Here is a 24,918-nt window from a genome sequence, read left to right as displayed (position 1 = left end):
ATAGACTGATCCTTTCTTTGTCAGTGGGCAAACGTACAAAATCAGCAGGGGATCAAATACTTTTTCCCCCCACTGTATATTCATGACTTAATAAACGGTGATTGGGCGAGTCAGTCCATGTGCACCCGTCAAGTAACAAGTCCAGTGAAGACAGTCTCCGGTGTTGTGTTGCTAGCTATGTTTCATTAAAGTCAACTAAAGTGATATTTTCCTAATGGATTATTCATATAAAACATAAAACTACATGGTGTCATAAGATCAGCCACGATGGCGACGTTTTCACCTCCTAAAAACTTTGTAGTAAGGCACATGCCAAAGAGGACAGATGTCCTGATAGGAACATAGGAAGCTGGGATATTTTGCGGTTGTTTGTTGCTCCTGTGCGGTCAGAGGTTACTGCAGCCAACGAGGGAGGAGAAGAGGATGTGTTATATTTCCTGGGAGAAGTCACAGACGTTGATGACTCAAACAATGCATGGACAGTGGAAACTGGCAATAAAATATACTGCAATAGACCTTTAGGTTGACACGGGGGCAGATAGAATTGTCATATTAAAGACTTATAGCACACTAAAAAAACATGCCGCCACTGAAGAGCACAGTAACTAGACAGCCCAGGGGGTAAACTGAACTGTATGAGTCACTTTACAGTTACTACTATTTGGAAAGGACAGCCGTTTTAGGTTCAAAGTGTATGTGATAAAGAGAATAGAAGTGGTGAAAAGCACAGAGGAGCTCGAGTGCTCATCCTGCTGACCTGAGCAAGCTGAAGATAAAACCAATCAAAATAAAATGATGCGATACCCTACAGTGTAAACACAGCCAGATGTGTCACTGCCCATGCTCCCCAAGGTAAACACAGCCAGATGTGTCACTGCCCATGCTCCCCAAGGTAAACACACCCAGATGTGTCACTGCCCATGCTCCCCAAGGTAAACACAGCCAGATGTGTCACTGCCCATGCTCCCCAAGGTAAACACAGCCAGATGTCACTGCCCATGCTCCCCAAGGCGAAAAAGGAGCTTAACCGCATGGTGGCGGGTGGCGTGATCAGGGAGCATACATAGCGGTGTGCTCCTATGGTCCTGGTGCCCAAGAATAACAAAGATCAGCTGAGGGTATGTGCTGATCTGAGAATGTTAAACTACTCGGTGAAAAGAGAGTCACACATTCTACCTACATATCCTGCCAAAGTTGGCTGGTGCCAAGGTGTTTTCTCTTAGATGCAGGAAGTGGCTTCTGGCAGATTCCACTGGAGAGAGCGTGTCAAGCTTAACATATTCATAACGCCTTTTGGAAGGTACTATTTCAGCAGACTTCCATTTGGAATCACTAGTGCCCCAGAAATCTTCCAGCATGAGATGACAGGGCTCCTGAAGGACTAAGAGGGCGTGACCATTTACATGGATGAGATCCTTATTTACTCTCACAGCAGAGGATGATGTGAGACTCCTATACACACTGGAGGATGCAGGTTTGAAGCTCAACCCAGACAAACATCTACTGCGACAGAAACGTCTCAACTACATATGATATTGCTTTGACGAGAATGGCATTCTTCCTGATGATGCCAAGATCCAGGCCGTCACCCAGCTGGAGCCGGCAAGCAACGTGACAGGGTCCTGGGTATGATCCTCTACCTAGGCAGGTACCTACCGGGTCTAACTGATGTCACCAAACCACTCAACGAGTTGCTCAAGAGTGATGCTGCAGTGCAGGAGGAGGCCTTTAGGAAGTTAAAGCAACTCATCCTGTACTGGCATTTTATGACATGACAAAGCCTATCATAGTCAGTGCAGATGCCAGTAGTTATGTGTTAGTTGGGGTCCTACTACAGAAATACGATGGACAGTTAGTCAGTAGCTTATTGCTCCAGGACTCTCACCGATGCAGAGAAGCGCTATGCACAGATGGAAAAGTAGTGTCTCGCAGCAGTCTGGACGTGAGAAGTTGACAGGTATCTGTATGGCCTAGATGCATTCACACTGCAGTGATATCACAAACCTCTCATTCCACTGCAAAGACCTTGACTTACTGCCTTTGAAGTGCCTTAATTCCAGTGAAGGCAAATCTTAACTCTACAACATTCTAGATAATTCTGCACTTCCAACTTAGTGGCAACAGTTTGGGGAAGACCCTTTCCTGTTTCAGCATGACAATGCCCCCGTGCATAAAGCGAGGTCCATACAGAAATTTTGTCGTGATCGGTGTGGAAGAACTTGACTGGCCTGCACAGAGCCCTGACCTCAACCCCATCAAACACCTTTGGGATGAATTGGAACGCCGACTGCGAGCCAGGCCTAATTGCCCAACATCGGTGCCAAACATCATTAAGTTCCTGGGCAGACACGTCACAGACAAAGTGAAATGGTCCACCTACACAGACCGTGTGGTGAAGAAGGTGCAACAGCGCCTCTTCAACCTCAGGAGGCTGAAGAAATTTGGCTTGTCACCCAAAACCCTGACAAACTTTTACCGATGCACAATCGAGAGCATCCTGTCAGGCTGTATCACAGCTTGGTACGGCAACTGCACTGCCCTCAACCGCAAGGCTCTCCAGAGGGTGGTGCGGTCTGCACAACACATCACCGGGGCAAACTACCTGCCCTCCAGGACACCTACAGCACCTGATGTCATAGGAAGGCCAAAAAGATCATCAAGGGCAACAACCACCCGAGCCCTGCCTGTTCACACCACTATCATCCAGAAGGCGAGGTCAGTACAGGTGCATCAAAGCTGGGACCGAGAGATTGAAAAACAGCTTCTATCTCAAGGCCATCAGACTGCTAAACATCAATCACTAACTCAGAGAGGCTGCTGCCTACATTGAGACCCAATCACTGTACACTTTAATAAATGGATCACTAGTAACTTTAAACAATGCCACTTTAAATAATGCCACTTTAATAATGTCTACATATCTTACATTACTCATATCACATGTATATACTGTATTTTATACCATCTACTGCACCTTGCCTATGCCGCTCGGCCATCGCTCATCCATGTACTTATATGTACATATTCTCATTCATATTCTCATTCATTAGATTTGTGTGTATTAGATAGTTGTTGGGAATTGTTAGATACTACTGCACTGGTGGAACTAGAAGCACAAACATTTTACTACACTGACATTAATATCTGCTAACCATGTGTATGTGACCAATAAGATTTGATTTGAGGGGGGGACCAACTCCATATTAATGCCCTTGATTTTGAAATGTTCGACGAGCAGGTGTCCACATTCTTTTGGTCTTGTAGTGTATTTTTCTTTCTCGCTCTCGTGTGTGTGTGTGTGTGCGTGCACTACCGTTCAAAAGTTTGGGTCACTTAGAAATTTCCTTGTTTTTGAAAGAAAATATATATTTTTTGTCTATTAAAATAACATAAAATGTATCAGAAATTCAGTGCAGACATTGTTAATGTTGTAAATGACTATTGTAGCTGGAAATGGCAGATTTTTATTTTAAATGGAATATCTACATATGCGTACCGAGGCCCATTATCAGCAACCATCACTCCTGTGTTCCAATGGAACGTTGTGTTAGCTAATCCAATTTGCAATTATGTTAGCACAGCTGAAAACTGTTGTTCTGATTGATTAAAGAAGCAATAAAACTGGCCTTCTTTAGACTAGTTGAGTATCTGGAGCATCAGCATTTGTGGGTTCGATAATTGGCTCAAAATGGCCAGAAACAAAGAACTTTATTCTGAAACTCATCAGTCTATTCTTGTTCTGAGAAATAAAGGCTATTCCATGCAATAAATTGCCAAGAAACTGAAGATCTCGTACAACACTGTGTACTACTCCCTTCAAAGAACAGCACAAACTGGCTTTAACCAGAATAGAAAGAGGAGTGGGAGGCCCCGGTGCACAACTGAGCAAGAAGACAAGTACATTAGAGTCTAGTTTGAGAAACAGACATCTCACAAGTCCTCAACTGGCAGCTTCATTAAATAGTACCCGCAAAACACCAGTCTCAACGTCAACAGTGAAGAGGCGATTCCGGGAGGCTGGCCTTCTAGTCAGAGTTGCAAAGAAAAAGCCATATCGCCTCTTCACTGTTGACGTTGAGACTGGTGTTTTGCGGGTACTATTTAATGAAGCTGCCAGTTGAGGACTTGTGAGGCGTCCGGTGAAGACAGTCTCCGTGTTATGTTGCCAGCTATGTTTGTTTCATTAAAGTCAACTAAAAGTGATATTCGCCTCCAGATTCTTCATTAAAAATGTATAACTCTACAACTTGAACCCACAAATCCACACGCAGTTTTCTTTTGGTAGTCCATGTGGTGACACTTGTATGTCAGTTTCGCATGTCATGTTCATCGGGCGTCCATTTGCAGAGTTACCATTTGCAGGTTTATCTTGGCAATCAACCTTGTACATGAGCTCAGTGATTACTCACAGTTACATGTCTGGTGTACCTCTAGGAAGCCTGAGCAAGCAGATGTATCATGTGGAGATTAACTTCTCAGTGTTATACTCATCTAACGTACGATAATCCCATTCCATACAAATGTGCGCAACCGTGACATTCAAACGAGGCTGCAAAGAAAACTATTACATTACAACGTAACGACTTGATTAGTGTGGTGTTGTGTTAGTTAGCCAGCTACATAGTTGTCTTTGCTGTCTCTGTATCTAAGATAATTGTGTAGTTTGAGTAATTATCGAGGTGAGCTAGCCAGCCGCGACGCGACGCCAGACTTAGTCAACACACCTAGTCATCATTAACCCACTGCTAGCTAGCCAACCGTTACCGACTAGCAGCGCTGTAGATACTAATACTTTACAACGGAACGATTTGACTAGTGCAGTGTTAGCTAGCTAGCTACTTAGTTGTCTTTGTCATAGCTTGATAATTGTGTAGTTTAGTAATTATCGAGGTTAGCTAGCCAGCCATCGAGGTTAGCTAGCCAGCTATTTCCGTCCCCCGCGACGCCATTTTTCCTAACCCAGCCAACTATTACCGACGAGCAGCATTGTAGAAACTAAATGCATTACAAGGAACGTCTTGATTAGTGTTATGTTAGCTAGCTAGCTACAAAGTTGCTTTGTATCATGACAAGGTGTAGTACTGAAACTATCGAGGTTACCTAGCCAGCTACACGTTCAAAGTCAACAACGCAGCCACTGCTAGGTAGCCTACTCCACCAGCCAGCAGTACTGTATCATTTTCGTCATTTTAGTCAATAAGATTTTTGCAACGTAAGCTTAACTTTCTGAACATTCGAGACGTGTAGTCCACTTGTCATTCCAATCTCCTTTGCATTAGCGTAGCCTCTTCTGTAGCTTGTCTACTATGTGTCTGTCTATCCCTGTTCTCTCCCCTCTGCACAGGCCATACAAACGCTCCACACCTCGTGGCCGCTGCCACTCTAACCTGGTGGTCCCAGCGCGCACGACCCATGTGGAGTTCCAGGTCTCCGGCAGCCTCTGGAACTGCCGGTCTGCGGCCAACAAGGCTGAGTTCATCTCAGCCTATGCTACCCTCCAGTCCCTAGACTTCCTGGCGCTGACGGAAACATGGATTACCACAGATAACACTGCTACTCCTACTGCTCTCTCCTCGTCTGCCCACGTGTTCTCGCATACCCCTAGAGCATCGAGCCAGCGGGGTGGTGGCACTGGAATCCTCATCTCTCCCAAGTGGACATTCTCTCTTTCTCCCCTGACCCATCTGTCTATCTCCTCATTTGAATTCCATGCTGTCACAGTTACCAGCCATTTCAAGCTTAACATCCTTATCATTTATCGCCCTCCAGGTTCCCTTGGAGAGTTCATCAATGAGCTTGACGCCTTGATAAGTTCCTTTCCTGAGGATGGCTCACCTCTCACAGTTCTGGGTGACTTTAACCTCCCCACGTCTACCTTTGACTCATTCCTCTCTGCCTCCTTCTTTCCACTCCTCTCCTCTTTTGACCTCACCCTCTCACCTTCCCCCCTACTCACAAGGCAGGCAATACGCTTGACCTCATCTTTACTAGATGCTGTTCTTCCACTAATCTCATTGCAACTCCCCTCCAAGTCTCCGACCACTACCTTGTATCCTTTTCCCTCTCGCTCTCATCCAACACTTCACTCTGCCCCTACTCGGATGGTATTGCGCCGTCCCAACCTTCACTCTCTCTCTCCCGCTACTCTCTCCTCTTCCATCCTATCATCTCTTCCCTCTGCTCAAACCTTCTCCAACCTATCTCCTGATTCTGCCTCCTCAACCCTCCTCTCCTCCCTCTCTGCATCCTTTGATTTCCTCTGTCCCCTATCCTCCAGGCCGGCTCGGTCCTCCCCTCCTGCTCCGTGGCTCGACGACTCACTGCGAGCTCACAGAACAGGGCTCCGGGCAGCCGAGCGGAAATGGAGGAAAACTCGCCTCCCTGCGGCCCTGGCATCCTTTCACTCCCTCCTCTCTACATTTTCCTCTTCTGTCTCTGCTGCTAAAGCCACTTTCTACCACTCTAAACTCCAAGCATCTGCCTCTAACCCTAGGAAGCTCTTTGCTACCTTCTCCTCCCTCCTGAATCCTCCCCCCCCACCCCTCCTCCCTCTCTGCGGATGACTTCGTCAACCATTTTGAAAAGAAGGTTGACGACATCTGATCCTCATTTGCTAAGTCAAACGGCACCGCTGGTCCTGCTCACACTGCCCTACCCTGTGCTTTGACCTCTTTCTCCCCTCTCTCTCCAGATGAAATCTTGCGTCTTGTGACGGCCGGCCGCCCAACAACCTGCCCACTTGACCCTATCCCCTCCTCTCTTCTCCAGACCATTTCCGGAGACCTTCTCACCTCGCTCATCAACTCATCCTTGACCACTGGCTACGTCCCTTCCGTCTTCAAGAGAGCGAGAGTTGCACCCCTTCTGAAAAAACCTACACTCGATCCCTCCGATGTCAACAACTACAGACCAGTATCCCTTCTTTCCTTTCTCTCCAAAACTCTTGAACGTGCTGTCCTTGGCCAGCTCTCTTGCTATCTCTCTCAGAATGACCTTCTTGATCCTAATCAGTCAGGTTTCAAGACTGGGCATTCAACTGAGACTGCTCTTCTCTGTGTCACGGAGGCTCTCCGCACTGCTAAAGCTAACTCTCTCTCCTCTGCTCTCATCCTTCTAGACCTATCTGCTGCCTTTGATACTGTGAACCATCAGATCCTCCTCTCCACCCTCTCCGAGCTGGGCATCTCCGGCGCGGCCCACGCTTGGATTGCGTCCTACCTGACAGGTCGCTCCTACCAGGTGGCGTGGCGAGAATCTGTCTCCGCACCACGTGCTCTCACCACTGGTGTCCCCCAGGGCTCTGTTCTAGGCCCTCTCCTATTCTCGCTATACACCAAGTCACTTGGCTCTGTCATATCCTCACATGGTCTCTCATATCATTGCTATGCAGATGACACACAATTAATCTTCTCCTTTCCCCCTTCTGACAACCAGGTGGCGAATCGCATCTCTGCATGTCTGGCAGACATATCAGTGTGGATGACGGATCACCACCTCAAGCTGAACCTCGGCAAGACGGAGCTGCTCTTCCTCCCGGGGAAGGACTGCCCGTTCCATGATCTCGCCATCACGGTTGACCACTCCCTTGTGTCCTCCTCCCAGAGTGCTAAGAGCCTCGGCGTGACCCTGGACAACACCCTGTCGTTCTCCACTAACATCAAGGCGGTGACCCGATCCTGTAGGTTCATGCTCTACAACATTCGCAGAGTACGACCCTGCCTCACACAGGAAGTGGCGCAGGTCCTAATCCAGGCACTTGTCATCTCCCGTCTGGATTACTGCAACTCGTTGTTGGCTGGGCTCCCTGCCTGTGCCATTAAACCCCTACAACTCATCCAGAACGCCGCAGCCCGTCTGGTGTTCAACCTTCCCAAGTTCTCTCACGTCACCCCGCTCCTCCGCTCTCTCCACTGGCTTCCAGTCGAAGCTCGCATCCGCTACAAGACCATGGTGCTTGCCTACGGAGCTGTGAGGGGAACGGCACCTCCGTACCTTCAGGCTCTGATCAGGCCCTACACCCAAACAAGGGCACTGCGTTTATCCACCTCTGGCCTGCTCGCCTCCCTACCTCTGAGGCAGCACAGTTCCCGCTCAGCCCAGTCAAAACTGTTCGCTGCTCTGGCACCCCAATGGTGGAACAAGCTCCCTCACGACGCCAGGACAGCGGAGTCAATCACCACCTTCCGGAGACACCTGAAACCCCACCTCTTTAAGGAATACCTGGGATAGGATAAAGTAATCCTTCTAACCACCCCTTAAAAGATTTAGATGCACTATTGTAAAGTGGTTGTTCCACTGGATATTATAAGGTGAATGCACCAATTTGTAAGTCGCTCTGGATAAGAGCGTCTGCTAAATGACTTAAATGTAAATGTAATGGGACTGTAGCAACTGTGTTGACATCATAATCCGGGATGTGAACTACATTTCTATTCAAGCGTTGATTAACATGGTAATGGCTCTATAGTATTGGAGAAAAGTAGAAAAAACGGACCCCTCTGACGCTGTACGTTACATCGTGATGTGTCATGGCGTAACGTACAGCACGCATAAAGCAACTAATTCTGTCTTACAGCCTTTCTCCACCAGGTGTAGCACTTCTCTCACTGTTTAAAAACAAGAAAGGGACAGGGTAAGGGGGGATACCTATTCATTTTTTGCGTCATCACTGCAAGCTATCATGACTCTCAAAAGCCGCTATAAAAACCAGACGGAGGTCATTGCCTTGAATCATGCAGAGATGATCATCATTAAGGTCTCGTCATTGATTTTGTTGGAAAGGAGAGAAATCATGCTTTACAATGGTATTGATATTACAGTTGATCTGGAAGTATTACGTTTTTTGGCCGCTAAAATAAGGTCAATTGTACAGATCAGTGCGATGTACAAAAGTGAGTTAGTTCACGTTACAGTGCCTTCAGAAAGTATTCACATCCCTTCACTTTTTCCACATTTGTTGTGTTGCAGTCTGAATATAAAATTGATTACATTTAGATGTGTTTGCAATGGCCTACACACAATACCCCATAATGTAAAAGTAGTATTATGTTTTTACAAATTTATGAAAAGCTGAAATGTCTATAGTAAGTATTCAACCCCTTTTATGGCAAGCCTAAATAACTTCAGGAGTAATGTTCTTAACAAGTCACATAAGTTGCGCTGGATTCTGTACAGGGACACTTCAATCTTAAATGAATCATTGTTTATTAACAGCATGCCGGAGAGGTCACAGTCAAACTTAGATGCATAAAGTACCGGTCTGAAGTAGAGGTCAACCGATTATGATTTTTCAACGCCGATACCGGTTATTGGAGGGCCAAAAAAAGCTGATGCCGATTTATTGTTTTTATTTATTTATTTATTTTACATTTATTTGTAATAATAACAATTACAACAATACTGAATGAACACTTATTTTAACTTAATATAATACATCAATAAAATCAATTTAGCCTCAAATAAATAATGAAACATGTTCAGTTTGGTTTAAATAATGCAAAAACAAAGTGTTGGAGAAGAAAGTAAAAGTGCAACATGTGCCATGTAAAAAAAGCTAACGTTTAAGTTCCTTGCGCAGAACATGAGAATATATGAAAGCTGGTGGTTCCTTTTAACATAAGTCTTCAATTTTCCCAGGTAAGAAGTTTTAGGTTGTAGTTATTATAGGAATTATAGGACTATTTCTCTCTATACGATTTGTATTTCATATACCTTTTGACTATTGGATGTTCTTATAGGCACTTTGGTATTGCCAGTGTAACAGTATAGCTTCCGTCACTCTCCTCGCTCCTACCTGGGCTCGAACCAGGAACACATCGACAACAGCCACCCTCGAAGCAGCGTTACCCATGCAGAGCAAGGGGAACAACTACTCCAAGTCTCAGAGCGAGTGACGTTTGAAACGCTATTAGCGCGCACCCGGCTAACTAGCTAGCCATTTCACATCGGTTACACCAGCCTCATCTTGGGAGTTGATAGGCTTGATGTCATAAACAGCGCAATGCATTGTGAAGGGCTGCTGGCAAAACGCACGAAAGTGCTGTTTTGAATGAATGCTTACGAGCCTGCTGCTGCCTACCATCGCTCAGTCAGACTGCTCTATCAAATCATAGACTTAATTATAACATAACACACAGAAATACGAGCCTTAGGTCAAAACAAAACTTTTTTTCCTGTCAGTGAAATACGGAACCGTTCCATATTTTATCTAACGGGTGGCATCCCTAAGTCTAAATATTCCTGTTACATTGCACAACCTTCAATGTTATGTCATAATTACGTCAAATTCTGGCAAATTAGTTCGCAATGAGCCAGGCAGCCCAAACTGTTGCATATACCCTGACTCAGCGTGCAATGAACACAAAATGACACAATTTCACCTGGTTAATATTGCCTGCTAACCTGGATTTCTTTTAGCTAAATATGCAGGTTTAAAAATATATACTTCTGTGTATTGATTTTAAGAAAGGCATTGATGTTTATGGCTAGGTACAGTCGTGCAACGATTGTGCTTTTTTCAGCAAATGCGCTTTTGTTAAATCATCCCCCATTTGGTGAAGTCGGCTGTCTTTGTTAGGAAGAAATAGTCTTCACAGTTCGCAACGAGCCAGGCGGCCCAAACTGCTGCATATACCCTGACTCTGTTTGCTAGAGAAGTGACACATTTGCCCTAGTTAAAAGAAATTCATGTTAGCAGGCAATATTAACTAAATATGCAGGTTTAAAAATATTTACTTGTGTATTGATTTTAAGAAAGGCATTGATGTTTATGGTTGGAGCAACGTGTACCTAAGCGATTATATGCAACGCAGGACAGGCTAGATAAACTAGTAATATCATCAACCATGTGTAGTTAACTTGTGATTATGATTTGATTGTTTTTTATAAGATAAGTTTAATGCTAGCTAGCAACTTACCTTGGCTTCTTACTGCATTCGCGTAACAGGCAGGCTCCTCGTGGAGTGCAATGTAAAGCAGGTGGTTAGAGCGTTGGACTAGTTAACCGTAAGGTTGCAAGATTGAATCCCCGAGCTGACAAGGTAAAAATCTGTCGTTCTGCCCCTGAACAAGGCAGTTAACCCACCGTTCCTAGGCCGTCATTGAAAATAAGAATGTGTTCTTCACTGACTTGCCTAGTTCAATAAAGGTCTAAACATTATTTTTTTTAAATAAGCCAAATCGGCGTCCAAAAATACCGATTTCCGATTGTTATGAAAACTTGAAATCGGCCCTAATTAAGCGGCCATTCCGATTAATCGGTCGACCACTAGTCTGAAGTGAGTTCCACTGGGGCAGTCCCGTTTAGTTCTCTTTTTATATACTGCTTACACAGACAAGTTATATTTGCATGATTTAGCTTATTCATAATTAGTTCATCATTAATGTTTGGTTCATGCATGTGACCGACCAATACCTCACAAGGCTTGTTCTCTCAAAACTTGGATATCCCTTTCTCAAAACAAGGTTCTGGGCATACTACCAAATTGCAGATACTGATAGTGATGATTGCTCCCAGGCACGTTCAGTTACTTGCATGAACACAGAAATTGGTTATTAGAAAAGCACAAACATAAAATGTTCCATCACATTCCCTCTTATCACTCACTCTGTGATAATTATCATTGTTTTATTCATTTGGTTATTACTTGAACTATCAAAGGAGTAAGTGAACAAAATAAATGCATAAAACCACAGACACTTTCAAACCCTTCATTCTGGGTTGTAAACAAAATGAACACACAAAACCAGACACTTCATCCTTTCAAAACCTTCATTCAGTGTTGTACAATCCAACTTGTAAAACCATGGCTTTAGACCTTTGCTTCATACAGTTCCACATATGCTTCATTACACAATTTCATTTATGGATTCTGGCAATGACATTTCAGCTGGAGCTTAGGTTGCGAGAGGCATGTTAATGACAGATCGGTATCTCAATGCATTTGTAGAGGAAATTACTATACATTTCTTAGTGTGCAGACCTCCACAATCAACCTGATACCCCAAATAAACAATTTTGGACAAGCCTAAATCAATTACGAGCACGGTTGACCACCCCTCTCCCTACTTGAAAATCTATGGCCAGACCTGAAAATGGTTCTTTAGTAATGATCAACAACCAATTTGGCAGCGCTTGAAGAATTTTGAAAAGAATAATGGGCAAATGTTGCACAATCCAAGTGTGGAAAGCTCTTAGACTTAGGCAAAAAGTGCTTCTTCAAAGTAAAGACTCAGGGGCATGAATACTTATGTAAATTCGATTTGTGTATTTCATTTTCAATAAATTTGCACGGATTTCATTATGGGGTAGTGTGTGTAGATGGGTGAGAAAAAATAACAATGTAATCCATTTTGGAATTCGGTCTGTAACACAACAAAATGTGGAATGAGTGAAGCGGTATGAATACTTTCTGAAGGCCTGTATGATTCCCCACTTTCTAGAACGGTTAATCCTTAGCCTCTTCTCATCCTTTCTCTGACTCATTCAGATATGTGGTCGGTTCATATGAAAATTGTTCATATGAATGTTTTTTACTCAGAAGGATTAAGTACCAACAACTTCTTATTCCTGGACTCCTGTTGCTATAAGATATGTGGAATTGAAATCCATACACTCAAAGAAATATACTGGGGAAAAGGCTGAAGATGCACACAAGCTTTTATTTGAAAAAGGACTGCTTAGAATGCTTTTGGATGGCTTCTTGAACATTTAGCACTCTGTTCCTGACATCATTTGGTATAGGGATGGCCACTGATCCTGTGAGAAATGGATTTAATTGATGGTCCATCCTTTTGAAATGCATGTGTTTTGTGCATGGCTTGGGTTTGTGACCCTCAAAGAAGCTGTTTCAAAGGAGAATTTCTCAAAAGCTCCCTGATTCGCCACTCCAACAAAACAGTTCAGTGTCAGTGCATGCTGGGTTTTCACTTTGATCTGTCCCCTGCTTTTTTCATAATCCAGTAGTGTGGACAAACTTTTTGAGAAATGGACACCTAACCAGCAGGCTAACAAAGCCATGGAAATAGCTTTACACTGTGGATGTCCCTTCAGTGAGTTGATTTCCATCTATTAACAAAAACATACGAAACACATTGTGGTTTTTGTTTAAAAGCATCCACTGTGTAAAAGGAAGAACACTGTCACTGTTGGGCTATTCCCAAGTTGACGTAAATACAGAATATGTCGAGGTACAAAATGTAAAGGCACCGACTGAATTTTTTTAATTGATTTATTGTGTTTTGAACCCTAGAAACTAGTATGTAGTAAGCTGACTGACAAGGTTATTCCCAAAATGATGTAATACACACTATGGTGAGGTTCAAACGTAGATAGAATGAGAAATGAATTGTATTCTTATTTTTGAGCACTAGAGACTAATATGAGGCCTCTCCCAGTAGCGATGATGATATATTTAATAGCCCGATGCTAATCATTCATTAATAATAATGAATGCATAAAGCCAACAACTGGGATGTGAATGCCGACTGCTAGGGATGTGCGCGGTTATTTGAATATTCAAATGGGCGTTAGTATTCAAATACTTGTGTGAGTATTCATATTTGCTAGAAAAAAATTATAGGCTTATTTTAACATTTAAAAAGGCTTCTTCTGAATTAAAACATCCATGTTAGATACAAGGATACATCATTGTTTTATTAAATCATTTAAAAAGTCATCTTTTCAATGTAGTTTTTATGACATGCGCACCATAAAAAGACTGGTAGCCTCAACCAGTCAAAGTGGCAAAGAGGCTCAATGTGTAGCAAGTGGAGTTAGAGTTCACTAACGCAACGCAAGATGGAATAAAGTTACGTGACATGAGAGAAAATGAGAAGTTTGAAAACCAGGCGGGCTGCAGCATTCTGGATAAGTTGCAGGGGTTTGATGGCACAAGCGGGGAGCCCAGCCAACAGCGAGTTGCAGTAGTCCAGACTGGAGAGGACAAGTGCCTGGATTAGGACCTGCGCCGCTTCCTGTGTGAGGTAAGGTCGTACTCTATGGATGTTGTAGAGCATGAACCTGCAGGAGCAGGTCACTGCTTTGATGTTTGCAGAGAACGACAGGGTGTTGTGCAGGGTCACGCCAAGGTTCTTTACACAATGGGAGGGCGACACTGGAGTTGTCAACCGTGATGGAGAGGTCTTTGAGCAGGCAGGCCTTCCCCGGGAGGAAGAGCAGTTCCGTGTTTTTGAGCTTGAGGTGGTGGGCCGACATCCAAGTTGAGATTTCTGCCAGGCACGCAGAGATGCGCGTCACCACCTGGGTGTCAGAAGGAGAACAGTTGAGTGTCATCCGCATAGCAACAATAGGAGAGACCATGTGAGGATATGACAGAGCCAAGTGACTTGGTGTATAGAGAGAAGAGGGCCTAGAACTGAGCCATGCGGGACATCAGTAGTGAGAGTACGTGGTGCAGACACATATCCTCTCCATGTCACCTGGTAGGAGCGGCCTGTCAGATAGGATGCAATCCAAGAGTGTGCAGAGCCTGAGACGCCCAGCCCTGAGACGGTGAAGAGGAGGATGTGATGGTTCACGGTATCGAAGCCAGCAGATAGATCTAGGAGGATGAGAACAGGTTAGCTAGTCTTGGCTGTAGCCGAGTTGCCTTGGTCCCTTCATCTGCTCGCTCCCATCTCTCACACACTGCCCTCTTCGCAGCTGCAATAGAGTGGTAGCGTCTCTCTACCAACTGCTAATTATGTTTTTAAAGACTAATACTTAAAGAAGTTCACCCAAAATCCAGAAACTCTCAAATAGTTCCATACATTGAAACTAATTCAGTGGAGTTTTCCCTTTCCCCCTCTTTCTCTCTGTAGTGCTGTACTGAAACAGCTGAAAAAACGGGTCATGTGACTCGTGGCATTGGAAGATGCAGTACTCGCTCAGCTCCATTGCCAGTGAATTCATGATTCAGAAATCTACGAAGTGTGGGCAAATTCATTGTTTTATTGAAAGCATACGGCCAAATTACCTATTTTTGTTAAAAGTAATATCTGTTTTGAGTCAGGAAATGTGTACTTTTCCACCTTAAACATTTGATTCTTTTATATCATTACTTTATGTAGCCGACTGCCACAGCAGTGGAGATGGGTAACAACTGCACATGGACCCTCTCGAGGGAATCCTTGCTACGTAGAAACAGCACGTTATGCCCTTATTCACAGATGTACGTTTTTTTTCAGCGGAGAAGTGATGACAGCGTTAAACATTATTTATGCAAAGTTAACAACAACCAACAAATATGTCTGGCGACGAAATACTCGCGAGTGATCAAGAAAACTACTGGAGGGACGCCGATGGTGTCGTCAAACCGTATTTATTTGAGCCTGAGTATTCGGACCAATAATTGAGGCAAATTGAGCTTCAGATGGCAGCAGCAGCTGGATCACAGACCCAACACATTCCTGAGGAATGTTTGTACTTCAGAGAAATGTAATATGTGACTACAATAGTTATAGAAATGGAGGAACATAATGATAATGATGATGATGATGAGCAGTTAGTTTGCTTTTGCAAACAAAGGGATTTTGCAGGCCACAAATGTCCTGCGGGGAAAACTATCTGGAGACCCAACCCTGTTCCAGCTGGGCCAAATGGACAATGATCCAATGAGTAAATAGCTCAACTTTACTTTATTGAATGATCTCTTATCAATAACCTCTATGAGCGGGACCATTGGTGGGTTTATGTTTGCACATTAGTCCAATAGACTATATAGCCTATGTTTATTTATCACAATGTTTTTTGTATATTCTATTCTGCGATGTAAGATAACACATATGCTAACCTGAATAGCAGGGGTTCTCAAAGTGGGGTCCACTGTACTGCAGGAGGTCCACGGCCAGATCTCAAAATCTAGTTTAAAAATAATTATAATTGGGGTGAATATTACCAACAATGACAGATTAGACACATTTTGGCCAAGGGATCCGTGGAGCAAGTTCAGGGTGTAATACAATACAATGTAATTCTAAAATGTATGTTCTTAACCCTGGGCAACATGGGCATGGGAGGCTCACAGGTACCACAGTACTACACCGATTTATACATTTTTCAACTCAATTCTTCTTGTATTCCCCAAAATTGCATTTCTTTTAACATAAATGCATGTAATTAAGTTTTAAAACTGCAAAGGATGATCTCTGTCCTAAAGGCAAAATGTGTAGAATTGCAGGCTATTAGCTTTAAAGCTGCAACATTTTCTCTCCAAAGCCAAGAGATGGGCCTTTTAAAATGTTCCTTCCCAGGGCCCAAGACTTGGTTCATCAAGCCATGCATTGCCAAAGTCATAGTATAACTCTTATTTTTATCTCACTTGAGTTGTGTTTTGATAATGAGGGGGTGGCGGATTAATTTGCTATCACAAAAGGGGTCCCCGGCCAGATCCAGTCCATGGAAATACAGTAGCAACAGCTGTATCTTTTAGTATCCTTTGGTTTTCTGTCCCCATCATTTCAGATCTCATATCTCGTTCATATACATCATCGCTGAAGTGCTTGCTATACACACGCTGCGATGCAAGGATGGCTGCAGAAGTATTTCCATCATATTTACTACATCAAATTGTTACCAAACAATCTTCTGCATCTCTCCGTATCTTTTATCTGAAAACGGTTAAATTTGGTGCCGCCTTCCCTATTTCGTGTATAAAGTGCAGCCAGGGACCGAACACCAGCTTGCTGTTGCTGCCATCTCTTTTTCCACTTTTCGTAGCTAACTTTACCTGCTATATGCCATACGCAACTCCCCCTTGCGGTTGAAGGCTCCAGTGTGAGACGGACGCAGCATATTTAGAATTTTTCAAAACCCTGCGTCTTCCGTCCATCCAACACCAACAAAAGGCACAAAGATGGTTGTACTATGTAGCCAAAATACTGTAAGTGAGGTGAGTGATATGCAGGTCAATAACACTATTGTGGCTTAGTGGCCCAAGCACTTCATCCTCCGTGGACATGTCTGCAAGCCTTTTCTGACCCATTGTCTTACGTAACCAGGAGTGCAGCCGGTGCAGTGCACTAAAGGACCTTTCACAGGAGCAGCTGCTCACAGGAATTGTGATGGCAACCGGAATGATTTCCTTCAGAGAAGGAAACATATCATCATCCAGGAGGTTATGCACAGCAAGCATATCTTTGGGAGGACATCCAGCCTCTCTTTTCAAGAAAGTTTCTGGCCACCAACATCTCTTCTGTTTTAACATCAATACCGTAGTGCTTGGCAAACTCAGTTAAGCATGATGTATCTAGGAAGTTTGAGTTGGGGCTGCATGCCTGTATGCCTTTTTGAGCAGACCTGCATCTACAGTCGAGAATCGCTGGTCAAGCTCACAAACCATCCTGTCCAAGCAGGGGAGCAACAACTCTGTTTTCATTGTTTGGGAATATGACAATTCTGTGCCTAAACCCAAGGAGGTCTCCACCACAATCTCCCATTTTCCTTTGTTTGTGCTTTCTTGCTGCATCTGCCTATGGAATATTGTGAATTTCACAGAGTGCTTTGGTTCTTTCATAAAGTTCTGTGGCAAATGCATCTGTGCGTTTGCCTATCAGTGTGTCACATACAGCTTGTTTGCCGAAACAAGCTTCTGCCAGGTCTACAGTCTCTTTCTGGAGGAACTTATGTAGTCCCTCAGTTATAGAAAGAAGGGACTGAAACATCAGTAGCAAATACACAGTGGAGAACTTATGAAGCTTTGTTCTTAGACCAACAGCCATGAGGGATCCAATGGCAGATAGACCATCGAAAATAGCAGTTAAAGTGTCCAGGACTGCATTTATGGACCGCAGCTGGCATGCCCAGCAAGTGTTTGAGAGCTGTACAAGTTCAGCTGATGCTATTCTAAGTTTGGACTGAGCTTCTTTGAACTTGTGGTGGTTAACTAGGGATGTACTGAAAAACGAATACACATTCTCCAAGAAATTTGAAAAACTCAGCAGCCTCAAGAATAGCCCACAAGTATGACACAACACCACATTAAGCTCATGAGATTAGCAATGTACATAAATTGCCTCCGGATGCAGCACTCTGAAATGTTCTTGCACACCTGCTTTGGACCCACTCATGACAGCTGCACCATCATAGGTCTGTGCAACGCACTTTAGGCCTGCTACCCGTCTCATTTGGAGCTGCATCAAATTACTTGATTTCTGCTAGTGCTAGTAAACGCTCCTTAACTGTCCTCTCTGTCGCATACCGTACACACACAGCCAACTGTTCAGATTGCCCATCCCTGGCCTCATCCGCCATAATGGCATACATTCCAGACTTTGACATCTCAGAGACTATGGTGTCTGTAATCTCTTGAGCACAGCATTCGATCGTGTCATTCTGAGATTCTGGAGAGAGAGACGTCACATTTGATGGATAATTGTACCTTTGTTAGTTACCTGGTAGCTTTGCCATGCCACAACACTGTCTCTGTGTATTTGCGCCATCTCATGTTTACCGAAGATAATGGAAAGCAGAAAACTGCGTTTTTGTGGACAGAGTACTCTACCCAATTATATTTCTCAAACCAGCAGTGCTGAAATGCACTTTTCTGTGTACCAAAACTTCAGCTTCACTTGTCTGGGCCCAGTGTCACCTAAATCGCTCTCATTTCTGGAAGGAATTGCTGCAGCGGCTTGATTACTTTCTCTCCCTGGATCTGTTTGTTGTCCCTCCCTCTCTGGATCTGTTTGTTGTCCCTCCCTCTCTGGATCTGTTTGTTGTCCCTCCCTCTCTGGATCTGTTTGTTGTCCCTCCCTCTCTGGATCTGTTTGTTGTCCCTCCCTCTCTGGATCTGTTTGTTGTCCCTCCCTCTCTGGATCTGTTTGTTGTCCCTCCCTCTCTGGATCTGTTTGTTGTCCCTCCCTCTCTGGATCTGTTTGTTGTCCCTCCCTCTCTGGATCTGTTTGTTGTCCCTCCCTCTCTGGATCTGTTTGTTGTCCCTCCCTCTCTGGATCTGTTTGTTGTCCCTCCCTCTCTGGATCTGTTTGTTGTCCCTCTTTCTCTGGGCATGCTTGCTCTCTCTCACTTATACAGCTCAAATGTTGATCTCTGCCTTGCACAGAAGCCTCTCTTTCTGCATGACCCTTTAAGATATCATGAACATCATTTATTTATGCCTAACAAAAGTAAGACATATGCTGTACAAATTTAACTGAAAGCTAAAACATCTACTTGCTTTTTTATCACTAACCTTCATCAGACATGCTCCCTCAGCCCTATCAGCCTCCAGCTTCTTTCCCTCATTCTTGTCTGCTGTGTTTTGACATGTATTTTTATTAAACTCATTTACAATAACTCAAGGCGTAATAGGTGATTAATCAGTTTAAGTTATAATTTGTTTGTTTGAACTGGTAAAATCTTCAGTTCTCACCGGATTGGCCTTCGGCATAGCTGCTGGCACTGCCTCTCTTGAAGAATTTCTGTATGTCCATCTAACGTTAGTCATTAGCTAGCCTACAGTTGAGAAATTGAGGATAATACAATTACATTGTGATCAACACTGTCACCTTTTCTACACATGACCTACTGATAATTGTTTTGCAATGGCCTACTGAATGAAAGCAATTGAGTATGAAAAGATATGTGCATGATACGTCATCTGTCTCATTTATACCCTTGCACAGATAGCAAAACTACATTGAATACAGCGTTAACTAGATATCATCGCCACATAACTTATGTCGAATTTAAAAGACACCGTTAGCGTTACTGTTAGCTAGCTCGCAACGTCTGTTATACACTGTAACTGGAACATAAAAACGTAATGGTTAACAAAGCTTTGATTATGACCGAAGTCTATAGTAGTGAATACTCTCTCTCTCTCTGTTCTAACTTACCACAAATTCACATCGTAGCCTATCTGCATGAATCCGTCCTGTCAGAGCCTTTTCCTGTCAATTTACGGTTAGCTAGCAGTCTCAAGCCACAGCAGTAGCTAACGGTTCCCTCGAGAGCGTCCATGTGCAGTTGTTACCCATCTCCGCTTCTGTGGCAGTCGGCCACATAAAATAATGATATATAAAATAAACGCAGACGTTTTCGATGGAAAAGTGCACATTTCCTGACTCAAAACCGGTAGTACTTTTGAGTTTGACAATGAATTTGTCCACACTTTTCAAATAATGAAGGCAACAGAGCAGAGCGAGGCCTGCATCCATTTTTGCTGCTGTTTCAGTACAGCACTACAGGGAGGGAGAGGTCAAACTCCACTGAACAAAATATAAATGCAACATGCAACAAACAAAAGATTTTACTGAGGTACAGTTAATGTACGGAAATCAGTCAACTGAAATTAATTCATTAGGCCCTAATCTATGGATTTCAGATGACTGGCAATGCAGATATGTATCTGTTGGTAAAACAGGTAGGAGCGTGGATCAGAAAACCAGTGAGTATCTGGTGTGACCACCATTTGCCTCATGCAGCGTGAAACATCTCCTTCTCATAGAGTTGATCAGGCTGTTGATTGTGGAATGTTGTCCCACTCCTCTTCAATGGCTGTGTGAAGTTTCTGGATATTGGCGGGAACTGGAACACGCTGTTGTATACGTCAATCCAGAGCACCCAAACATGCTCAATGTCTGGTAAGTATGCAGTCCATGGAAGAACTGGGACATTTTCAGCTTCCAGGAATTGTGTACAAACACGAGGTGATGGCAGTGGATGAATGTCATGACAATGGGCCTCAGGTGCTTGTCACGGTATCTCTGTGCATTCAAATTGCCTTCGTTAAAGTGCAATTGTGTTCATTGTCCGTAGCTTATGCCTGCCTGCCCATACCATAACCCCACCACCACCATGGAACACTGTTCACAACGTTGACATCAGCAAACCGCTCGCCCACATGACACTAGACACGCTGTCTGCCATCTCCCCGGTACATTGTGTGAAGAAGCAGGATTTGTAAGTGCTTGGTTACACGTGGTTTGCGGTTGTGAGGCCGGTTGGACATACTGCCAAATTCTCTAAAACGACGTAGGAGGTGACTAATGGTATAGCAATTAACATTACATGTTCTGGCAACAGTTCTGCAGTCAGCATGCCAATTGCACTCAATTGCCTCAAATCTAGAGACGTCTTTGGCATTGTGCTGTGTGGCAGAACTGCACATTTTAGAGTGGCCTTTTATTGTCCCCAGCACAAGGTGCACCTGTGTAATGATCATGCTGTTTAATCAGCTTCTTGATATGCCACACCTGTCAGGTGGATGGATTATCTTGGCAAAGAAGAAATGCTCATTAACAGATGTTAACAAATTTGTGCAAAAAATTTGAGAGAAATAGATTTTTGTGCGTACGGAAAATGTCTGGGAGCTTTTATTTCAGCTCATGAAACATGGGGCCAACACTTTACATGTTGCGTTTTTATATTTTTGTACAGTGTAGTGTCGATGTGTGGAATCAGTTGAGCGTTTCTAGATTTTAGGTAAACGTCTTCTTTTAATCCATTGACTGACAGGTCTGAAGATTTTACCTGAAGCTTTGATTTAAACATTTTTTAGGGAAATGTAGGCCATGGATGACGTTGGAATCAGTGCAACTTTGTTTGCAGTTTGTATGCCAATCATAAAACAGTATAGTCACCCTACACATCCCTCTTATTTCCAGGTAGAAGGTGCTGCCTATGTTGGCTCGTTTGTGTGGAAATCTCGTAGTAATGGCCTGTGGAACAACTCGCGTGGGGAGAACATGCTGGACAGTGGAGCTCCATTCTATGACACGTACCAGACCTCTGATGGGAAATACATGGCTGTCGGGGCTATTGAGACACAGTTCTATAACCAACTCATCCATGGTCAGTTTTGCTCAACTTTACTTTCACTGATTGTCTTATTTTCTTTCTCTCCTGCTTCTCTCTCTTGTTTGTCTTTCCCCTGCTCCTCCACCGCTTCTCCCAACTGTGTCCAGGCAGGCTGATCAGCATCTCTCTGCAGATTATCCCTCCTTCCCTCCCCTGGCATACTGAGCACATCTAACAGTCTGTCATGTATAATGCATATTGCACACACACACACAAACACATCATGCACAGCAAGACAGTGCAAACAACACTCACACCATTCTTTTTCATGCAACCGTCTTGCAGCTGTGAAAATCCATTTTAAAAACTGGACAGATACAGTGCCTTCAGAAAGTATTGACACCCTTTACTTTTTTTTCACGTTGTTGTGCCTTCATTTAAAATCAATTAAATAGAGATTCTTTTTTTTAAACACAAGGCCTAATCTACACTGGAGTTGCTTACCAAGAAGACGGTGCTTGTTCCTGAGTGGCCGAGTTACAGTTTTGACTTAAATCTGCTTGAAAATCTATATAAAGACCTGAAAATGGTTGTGTAGCAATGATCAACCCAATTTGACAGAGCATGATGAATTTTTAAAAGAATTATGGGCAAATGTTTCACAATCCAGGTGGGGAAAGCACTTAGAGTAGTCACTGTCAAAGGTGCTTCTACAAAGTATTGAATCGGGTGTGATGATATTTCTGTATTTCATTTTCAATAAATTTGCCAAGATTTCTAGAAACATGTTGTCATTATGGGGTATTGTGTGTAGATGGGTGAGGGAGGAAAAAAACATTTTTAAATTCAGGCTGTAACACAAGAAAATGTGGAATAATTCAACGGGTATGAATACTTTCTGAAGACACTGTAAATACCCACAGGACACCTCTTGATTAACTCATTTGTGTTTGTTTAAAGATTTCTCTAAACTGTAAAATAATGAAGTACGTCATTCTCACACAGCTTGAATGACACTTCATTCTTTTTGAGCCAGATAAAAGGAATACCAATGATTTAACCTTTCTGTAATGTCAAACATTGATGGGTGCTTGTTCATTACATATGGAATGAGTTTGAATAGATATTACTTCTCTTTCCTGTCATCACTATCTGGGCAAGTGGCAAAGTCATAAACCCAAACAATTTTTTACAACTTCGGTTCTTAATATCTGATTTGAAACCTAACCTTAACCACACTGCTAAATTGTCTAACCCTAACCTTACCTTTTAAAAATAAATGTTTTACCATGTAGCTAACCTTTTGACTTTGCCACATCTAGTGGGAACCTATTTCCTCTACTGCATCCATATCTATGTGTTACTCATAACTCATAATTTGCATATCACCTTTTCTAGGCCTGGGATTAGATGCTGCCAACCTTCCTCCACAGATGAGCTTCTCTGATTGGCCAGTGTTGAGGCAGATCTTCACTAAGCACTTTGCGACTAAGACACAGGAGGAGTGGGGTCGCGTGTTCGATGGAAAGGACGCCTGTGTGACTCCCGTTCTCTCTCTGGACGAAGTGATCTCCCACCCCCATAACCAGGAGAGGGCCTCCTTCCACAGGGACGCCCAGGGGGAGGTGACTCCGAGCCCCGCACCTGTCCTGTCCCGTACCCCTGCTGACCCCTGCCTGGCCCAGGACCCCCTTATAGGGGAACACACACGCCCCGTTCTAGAGGAGTTTGGCTTCAAACTAGCAGAGGTAGACCAGTTGCTCTCAGCTGGTATTATTGAGTGTAACGTAGCCAAAGCACGGTTGTAGCCAGGCCTTTCTTCTTCTACTGCCTCCTGCCTCTCTCCTCCTCCCTCCATCCCATTTTCCTTCTTTAAGAAAAACACCCCGGCTCTCCAATGTACACTTTAGTGTTTAAAAGTTGGACAACCGTCTTTGATACGTGGTGTGCCATGCATTGCTGGTGGATTAGCTATTCAATCATTAAGTACTTGGAGCCCTTGGATAAATCACACTGCAAATGCAATTAATTCATATAATTGTTATTATTATATGTAACTTACAGGTGTTTGTAGTAATGGCTTCCCTGTAATATGCAAAAATTGCTTCAGTAGAACATCTTCCACCTACTGCAAGCCCTGATGCCTTTGTAAGTGTTTGGACTGTAAGCACTTAATTGTAATTGATGTAATTATGTTAATAGCTAGATAGCAATGACAATATGTCAGTCATTACTAGAGTAAGGTAGAGCAGGAGGAGGCGGAGAGAATGATGACCCTTGACTGTAAGTACTCTTTCATATCAGTTATTACCTGTATCAAGGGTTCGTGGTGATTTTACATTATCAAATAAAATGTTATTGGTCACATTCGCAGAATACAGCAGGTGTAGACTTTTACAATGAAATGCTTACTTACGATCCCATTCCCAACAATGCAAAGTTAAAAAGTAAGAAAAATATTTTCTAAATAAAGAAATTGTAACACAATAAAAACAACGAGGCTATATACAAGGAGCACCAGTACCAAATACATTAACGTGTCATAATGTCCCTCTCTGAATAGTCTTTGTAATTCTATAAATGTGGTGAGAAATTATTCTCAGCTATTGACTGAAGTGCCTGTATTTTATCTTGAATGTTTTCAAAGCTGAATGGGCACCCCATTAATAATATTTCTTGACAATTTGTATTAAAATGCTTCAATTAAAGTCATGTTTCTTTTTTATTTTATTTTGTAGTACAGCTGTTAGATCAATTTAATGCATGATGTTCAGAAACCTAGAATTCTATTTGATAATTTAAGTATCACCCAAAGCTATAGATACAGCGCTTTAAATCAGGAATGTCATTTACTACAGGCATATAGACACACACAGTACATTCAGAAAGTATTCAGACCCCTTCACTTTTCTAGCATAATTCATCTAATCGTGATGGACCACATTGATAAGAATGTTCACTTCCTCCACTCAAAGTAGTCTAGCTATTGTCCCCTCAAACACGTGACCGTACCTAGCCCTCACTCATTGGTATTTTTAACTCTGGAACACAATGTATCTATGTCAGTGACCCTAGGACTCGGGGTCTGGTGAGAATGTGGCCTTTAAATCTGTCTGACGCCTCCCTTGGTTCCTCTGACGTGGGCGGCGGGCATGGTTCCCATGAGAACCCCTGGGAATTGCCTC

The 24,918-nt window shown here is 43.4% G+C and overlaps 1 protein-coding gene across 1 annotated transcript in view; it reads left to right on the top strand.

Annotated features, from left to right (window-relative positions):
- Nucleotides 1–24,441, top strand: part of amacr (alpha-methylacyl-CoA racemase) — a 51,805-nt gene extending 27,364 nt beyond the window's left edge. Inside the window, exons 5-6 of the mRNA XM_014129329.2 lie at nt 21,601–21,787; nt 23,132–24,441. Of these exons, the coding sequence (XP_013984804.2) occupies nt 21,601–21,787; nt 23,132–23,541 (597 nt within the window). The 3' untranslated portion in view covers nt 23,542–24,441. The remainder of the gene's footprint in view (nt 1–21,600; nt 21,788–23,131) is intronic.
- The last annotated feature ends 477 nt before the right edge of the window (nt 24,442–24,918 follow it).

The sequence above is a fragment of the Salmo salar genome, chromosome ssa01 (assembly GCF_905237065.1).
Source record: "Salmo salar chromosome ssa01, Ssal_v3.1, whole genome shotgun sequence".
NCBI lineage: Eukaryota > Metazoa > Chordata > Actinopteri > Salmoniformes > Salmonidae > Salmo > Salmo salar.
This window is presented reverse-complemented; position numbering and strand designations above follow the sequence as displayed.